Here is a 7639-nt window from a genome sequence, read left to right as displayed (position 1 = left end):
CTCTTTGGGCATAGATGTTTGACAATGGAATCTCGTCATTCTGTGACTTTATTTATAGTCATTTATTAAACAGTGTTTACAAGTATGATTTTTGATTTAGCTAATCTAACAGCCAACAAACCAATAAAGCAAAGTCAATAGACTTTAGTTCTCCTTTCTAGTTCACTTGTGAATTGGACATGAACATCCCTTCTGTTACTGTAGGGGTTGAAGGTATACAGTACAGTTAGTTCAAGTTTACTCAAATTTACTCCAAATCTCAATAACATTGCTCTGTTTTAGCATTGCCTGGGTTTAGTGTTAACCACTTTCAATGTGGCGTCCCTATTTTGGGCGAAAATGTTCAAAAATGTTCCAAGAATTTCTCGTCTCTTCTCAAAAATAGCCATACAACGAAGTACTAATTTATAAAGCAGTGCTTAATTAATCTGTATGAGCAGGGGTGCACACAACTGGACGTGACCATTTATTTGGTGCGCACCAAGTCACATCTCCAGGTGCTCTTCTGAGTACTAGACCTAAAAAGTTATGTGCACCCCTGTGTATGAGCTTATTGTACCAGCTACAATCTTGCAATTATTTGGCAACATAATAGTAGTCTATACATAGTCAGCATGTAACATACAGTACAGTTGGATTTTAAAACTATTTATTGACCTAATAAGTATCTACATGTAGCTATTTATTCTTGTATGTCAAATATGGTCTGAAGAATCGACAAAGAATTCTGGAAATTTGAGTATGAAATTTTGAAATGGAAAATGTGTAGGAACCATAGACTATATAAAAGAGATGGACAAAGCCAGACCTCTGGTTTCTACAGACCGAAAATGAAGCCGATTGTTCAGGAATTTGAAATCCGCCATCTTTAATATATACCAAAGAGCACGTCGGCAACAGGAACCGGAAAACAATCCCCAAAGAATGCTATTGGTTGGGTAGCTTGTCAATCAAGAGCGGGGACGGGGAATGAATGCTATTGGTTGTGTAGCTTCTCAATCAAATCATCCCGCCCCTCCTAGAGCATAGCCTACTTTATCGTCAATTTTAAAATAAATGGGACCATAATTTAGCAAAACGCAAATCATGATGATTGAAAGGAGACTTTAAACTAGCGACTGGAAGCATATAGTATTTATGACAATGTTTATTAAGGTAAGAAAATGAAGTCTAAAGTTTGTCAAAAACCCATCCGCTTACATCGAGAGAATATTCTCTCTGACACCCGCAGGGGTAAAACAGCGAAACTACAGGCCATTCATATGAACTGTCTCTTCCGTATTGGAGTCAATGTAAAAATCTCAAGCTGGCCCCTTGGTAGGAACCCTGTGTATCTGAAGTTGAAGCCTGCTCAACTTATTTGTAGCTTTGTAGCTGTTGTAGATTTTGTAGCAGCTACAATATTATATTTTGTATACTATTTAATTGTGTCCATATTAGCCTGGCGCGCATATATATATATATATATATATATATATATATATATATATATATATATATATATATATATATATATATATATATATATATATATATATATAATATTTAGCTATGTCAGATTCGTCTGGTTTCCAGGCCTACGTCATAGTTGGGCTTAAAATACATCTCCAGTCAAAAGTGTTTAAATAAAAAGAGTGTTCTGTTCTTGAAGTTTTCAATTGTTGGGATGAAAGTCAAAAGTGTGAGAGAGAGAGAGAGAGAGAGAGAGAGAGAGAGAGAGAGAGAGAGAGAGAGAGAGAGAGAGAGAGATAATCTTATTCTGCAGCACCTGGTAGATGTCCATAAGGCTTATGTATAATAAAAAAAAGTATGTGCTTTGGAATCCTTGTATTTGAGGGGATTGAATAATGATGTTCTTCGGATCAGATTAATCTCAAGCAACATGACTGACAATACAGTGTCTGGCCAGGCAGGGTTTTAATCCCCCCATCAGGACATACTGTATACATGCCAAAAACGATTATAGAGCAAAATGATCATTAATATGACTTCAAATCCCAAACCTCCCGTCCCTACATCTCTGACAAAGTGTACTTCATCTCTGTTGTTGGCATCGTAATCCTGATGTCAGTCGTCTGTGAATATGAGTAAGACATAAAGCCTGGGAGAGAGAGGGAGCGAGTGAGGCTGTCATCACCGCAGCCTGTGTGTGTGATGCAGGAAAAGCTCTGAGTTCTTTTCCATAATCTTTTCTGTTGCAGCATGTTACTTTTAAAACCTGCGTCCTCATGCCTCCTTCCATCCCTCCCCTCCTTTCTTTCCTCTCTCTCTCTCTCTCATTTCTCCCCTCTGCCATTACTTATCCCAACTCGTCATCTCCTATACCGTGTCCCCCAACCACTCACTGTCATTGTTCTCTCGTTCCTCTTTCCTCTCTCCGTCGCAACGGTTGGAGGAAACAGAGCGGTTTGTCATTGTCAGCTGGACTCCTCCTTCCTTCCTTTGACTGTTAGTGTCTCCCTTGTTCCCTCCCTCCCTCTCTCTCTCTCTCTCTCTCTCCCCCTCTCCCTTCTCCTACTCCCTGGAGAGATCAGCAGAGAGTGTTAATCCCGGGTTGCGCTGCCCTGCCTGTCTGCAGCGTGTTGTTGCTGGGAGAGCATGGCTCAGCTCCAGGACCTCTGCGCTCACACAGGAGAGGAGTGAGTTAGAGAGAGAGAGAGAGAGAGAGAGAGAGAGAGAGAGAGAGAGAGAGAGAGAGAGAGAGAGAGAGAGAGAGAGAGAGAGAGAGAGAGAGAGAGAGAGAGAGAGAGAGAGAGAGAGAAGGAGGGAGGGAGAGATAGAAATAGATAGACTTTTACCATTTTGCATGTACTGTCACTGCTGCTAGAGCGCCCTCCAGTTTACTGCTGAGTTCCACTGAGACACGCACTGATTTATGCTGGGGGAGTGGAGCATAAAAGGGTGAAGAGAAGAGAAGAGAAGAGATAAACTGGAAAAGAGAAGGAAGAACAAGTGAAGGATGATCATGCACGTGTTTCAATGTGAGTGGTCTTGAGAGAGGAGAGCTTTGTGGCGCCCCACCGTCCCAAAGCATCCATCACCCTCTTTCCTCTGTGCTCTGTCCGCGCCTCCACCGCTGCCCAGCCGCTCGCACTTTGGGAGGGATTAAACTTTTTGTTTGTGCTCATCCCCTACTTCTGACACATCCGTCCGTCCGTCACCACCGGCTCCAGAGATGGAGTCGCCCACCAAAGAGATCGAGGAGTTCGAGAGCACGTCCTTAAAGTACCTTCAGCCGGAGCAGATCGAGAAGATTTGGCTCAGACTGCGGGGACTGTAAGTATATTCACATTCTCACTCCTTCATTTTCAACAAGTGTGTGTGTGTGTGTGTGTGTGTGTGTGTGTGTGTGTGTGTGTGTGTGTGTGTGTGTGTGTGTGTGTGTGTGTGTGTGTGTGTGTGTGTGTGTGTGTGTGTGTGTGTGGTGTGGTGGTGTGCGTGTGCGTGTGTGCGTGCGTGTGCATGCGTGTGCGCGCGTGTGCACGCGTGTGCATGTGTGTCTATTGGTGCGTGTGTGCCTGTGTGTGCGTGACGGGGTGGGGGTTGGGGGGGGGTTGATAGGTGTGCAGGTGCATGTCGTATGTTTGACTTAAAGTGTTTGCCCTTTTGGTTTGGTGTTCTCATCATGTTTGTTCATGTTGTTTTTCAATGTACTATTATTCCATAGAAGTGTGCACAATGTTTTGTGTGTGTTTGTTGTGTTGTTGGTCTGCTGCCGGGCTTTGTCGCAGAGCTGGTGGGTGGCGGTGGGGGGGGAGTGGGGGGGGGGGGGGGGGGTCTATACCAGCCTCTATAGGCTATTTCACCTTACACTGGCTATAGACCTTTACACATAATCCTTCACAGAGGGTCTGCACATGTGAATCAGCTGGAGGCTAACTCTGGTGCAATTTCCATACGATAAAACAATACCATTTAAATGAATATACACTCCTGTAGTCCAATGCACTAGATGCAGACCCCATGAGTGAGTGTACATACATGTGTATGCATACTGTATGACAAAAGGCCAAATAGATGTATTGGCTGAGCTTCCATTTCATCCAATATTCCAGGTACCCCATGGCTCAGAGCTACACACGGTTGCATCATATGATTTGTTGATGTTGATTCCAATGCCACCAAAAGCATATTTGTTTAGTAATGTTTTATTTTATTGTATTATTACAATTTATTTTTGGAAGGCAAATTACAATTAGAATCTGTAGTTCATTGGCAAGATGGTATAGATTTTTCACTTTGAAGAATTATTATAACTACAAGGCATGGCCCCCAGCTTTAATATTCCACTAGTATACCACTATCATCACCATTATCCAAGAACAATAACTGCCCCTACAGAAAGCAGTGCCCTGCATACATAAGTAGAAGTGGGAATTGTTCATATTTTGCCTTATAGTAGCTAGCAGCCTTTTCTCCCACTCATCCTGTCCTTCTCTCCTCTCCTCTCCTCTCCTCCTGTCCTCTCCTCACCTCCTCCTCCCGTGTGTGTGTGTGTGTGTGTGTGTGTGTGTGTGTGTGTGTGTGTGTGTGTGTGTGTGTGTGTGTGTGTGTGTGCGTGCGCGTGCGTGCGCCCGCGTGCATCTGTGTGCATACGTACATGTCTGACCAAACAGTGTCTACAGTATCCATACTATTTTATTTTATTTTATTTTATTTTATTCTATTCTATTCTATTCTATTCTATTCTATTCTATTCTATTCTATTCTATTCTATTCTATTCTATTCCCTTCCATTCCATTCCGTTCCATTTCATTTTATTTTTCGGACATTCCGAATATTGTGAGTGGGCTGAATGTAACATCCCTTCTTGTCACCACTGCTCTCTCTGAGGGCTCCTGTTGTGTGTCACAGAGATCCCATCAGCCTTTAATCTCACAAAGAGCCTGTGTATGAAAGAAGAGGGACTTCTGACTGACAGGCGACCGACAGCTGTTGACTGTCCACCCCCCACTACACACACACACACACACACACACACACACACACACACACACACACACACACACACACACACACACACACACACACACACACACACACACACACACACACACACACACACACACACACACACACACACACACACACACACACACACACGCATATGCATAGCATCATTCTATACCACTTGTCACTGTGTGTGAGAGAGAGAGAGAGAGAGAGAGAGAGAGAGAGTGTGTGTGTGTGTGTGTGTGTGTGTGTGTGTGTGTGTGTGTGTGTGTGTGTGTGTGTGTGTGTGTGTGTGTGTGTGTGTGTGTGTGTGTTTGTGTGTGTGTGTGTGCGTGTGCGTGTGCGTGCACGCACATAATCATCATCATCATCTTTATTAATAAATCCCTTTTCATACAAATAAATGCAGCTCAAATAGTTTTACAGGCATCATACAATAAAGAAGAAAAATACACATGAATAGAAATGTAAGAATACAAAAATACACAATAGCATTTAAAGGATAAGATGTAAAGGATAACAATTATGCAGTAGGACTAAGACAATAATAAATAGAATAAAATATATATAAATACATTAATATAAATCAAAATGGTCATTATACCTTAAAGAAGCTTTGTAAAAGCTACCACTGTTTATACCTATTTAATGTGTACAAGTAGAGCATTCCACTGTGTAGAGGCATAAAAGGGAAAACGTGACATGGCGTTCCTTATATGAGACAGTTTTACTACTGTCAGAAGGCCTGCAGTAGTAGATCCGAGGAAATGTTTGGTCGTAAAGGGACAAATGTTGTAATAAACAGCCCAAAGACAAATAACAGGACCTTAAAATCAATTCCAAAAGACACAGGGAGCCAGTGCAATGCATCCATAGTCTCTCATCTTAGTTCTTGTTGAAATCCTAGTGTTTTTTAGGAGCTACTGTACAGTGCAATCTGCCAATAAATGTCTTGGGTAAGCCAAGTAAAAGTGCAATGCATTCCAGGTGGCTCAAGCCTGAACCAACTTCTCTGAATCCTACCGACTTGCAAATGACCTAACCTTCACTGCATTTCTCAGCTGGAAGAAAGCAGGCTTTGTAACTTCTGTAAAATGTAAAACTGAGTTCTGAATGTGTTTTAACACTCACAGCCAGTTTCACAGATATGGATGAGATACAGTAAGCTCCCCAGGATGCTTCCTTGAGGACTGAATCCCAGAAGCATTTGAAATGCTCAGAATACAGAGAACGTCCTTCCATTAGACATGTGAACAGTGTGTGTATATGTGCATGTGTGTGTATGTAGCAGGGCAAGACTGACTCACTGCGTGTTGTAATGTAGAGATTGTTCTCTGTGTTTGAGTGTGTTAACAGCAGTTTGGTGACCTTTACGGTATGTGTTGCCAGCGTATCCAAAGAAATCTCTTTGACAGCTATGATTATCTGTGTATATTGTGTGTGTGTGTGTGTGTGTGTGTGTGTGTGTGTGTGTGTGTGTGTGTGTGTGTGTGTGTGTGTGTGTGTGTGTGTGTGTGTGTGTGTGTGTGTGTGTGTGTGTGTGTGTGAGTGAGTGAGTGTGTGCGCATAGCTATCACACTGCTCCCCTTTGACACAATACACTGCAGTATGTAATGAACCAGTTCTTTCCCCAGAAGGGCAGAGAGGGAAACACTTACGCACAGGCACCACCCTCTCAGAACGCACACACTCACACGTACACACACACGCACACATAAACACACACGCGTCTAACTACAAGACGCGACTTAGCCACAACTTTGTCGTCAACGTGTCACTAGCCAACAAAGAAATACTGGTACTTTTCACAAAAGAAGCCTTTTTATGAGATTCTAAACTTGATGGATTCATGTAAAATGTAGATATTAAAATAGACTGAGTTGAGAGAGATAGAGAGAGAGAGAGAGAGAGAGAGAGAGAGAGAGAGAGAGAGAGAGAGAGAGAACACTTTCCCGTCTCTCTGTCAAACAGAACCTCTTGTTGAAGTCATCCAGTGAATGGCGCCACCCACAAATCAATACACCAAACAGGAGCTTTGTTTTTATACTGTTCTCTGACAAATCACCTTATGTTCTTGCACTGCTAAATGGATTCCAATGGATTGCCTTTTAGTGAATGAAATCACTGTGACTCTCTGACCTCTCTCTCTTGCTCAATGATTAATGGAAATCAATGCATTGATTACAATCGATTGATCAGCGGCTTGTTGTTTTGGCTGACAGTTAAAGCCAATGGAATTTTCAAGCTCTCTCAAAATGCCTCGGTTTGCCAGCGCCCTAACCTAACACAATAATAATGACTGATTAGTGGGAGGCTTGACAAAGGCAGAAAACACAGGCATGTACAGTGAACAGCATAGTCAGCACGGTTGGCCATTCAACACAGACAGACGGTCAGTCATTCAGTCAGTGGTCTGAATACACTTTAATATGGTTAAATATGGCCTAATATGGTTAAGGTTATCTACATTATCATATTATTCTTGTAGAAATATACTCTAATAGAGTTATTCAGTCACACAGCCCTCCCCTTTCAGCCTGCATCCTCATTATGCTGAGAACACAGGAGTAAAAGCCTAATTAGAAGAAGCCCTGCGCTGCTCTCTTTCTCTCTCTCTCTCTCTCTCTCTCTCTCTCTCTCTCTCTCTCTCTCTCTCTCTCTCTCTCTCTCTCTCTCACGCACGCG

General features: G+C 42.5%; 1 protein-coding gene across 1 annotated transcript in view; it reads left to right on the top strand.

Moving 5' to 3' along the window:
- Positions 1-2787: 2787 nt before the first annotated feature.
- Positions 2788-7639, top strand: part of pde1cb (phosphodiesterase 1C, calmodulin-dependent b) — a 76546-nt gene continuing 71694 nt past the window's right edge. Inside the window, exon 1 of the mRNA XM_084057094.1 lies at positions 2788-3276. Coding sequence (XP_083913220.1) covers positions 3176-3276 — 101 coding nt within the window. The 5' untranslated portion in view covers positions 2788-3175. The remainder of the gene's footprint in view (positions 3277-7639) is intronic.

Source organism: Gymnoscopelus microlampas, assembly GCF_963454915.1.
Source record: "Gymnoscopelus microlampas genome assembly, chromosome: 5".
Classification (NCBI taxonomy): Eukaryota; Metazoa; Chordata; class Actinopteri; order Myctophiformes; family Myctophidae; genus Gymnoscopelus; species Gymnoscopelus microlampas.
Note: the sequence above shows the minus strand (reverse complement) of the source record. Positions and strands in the feature narration are given on the sequence as shown.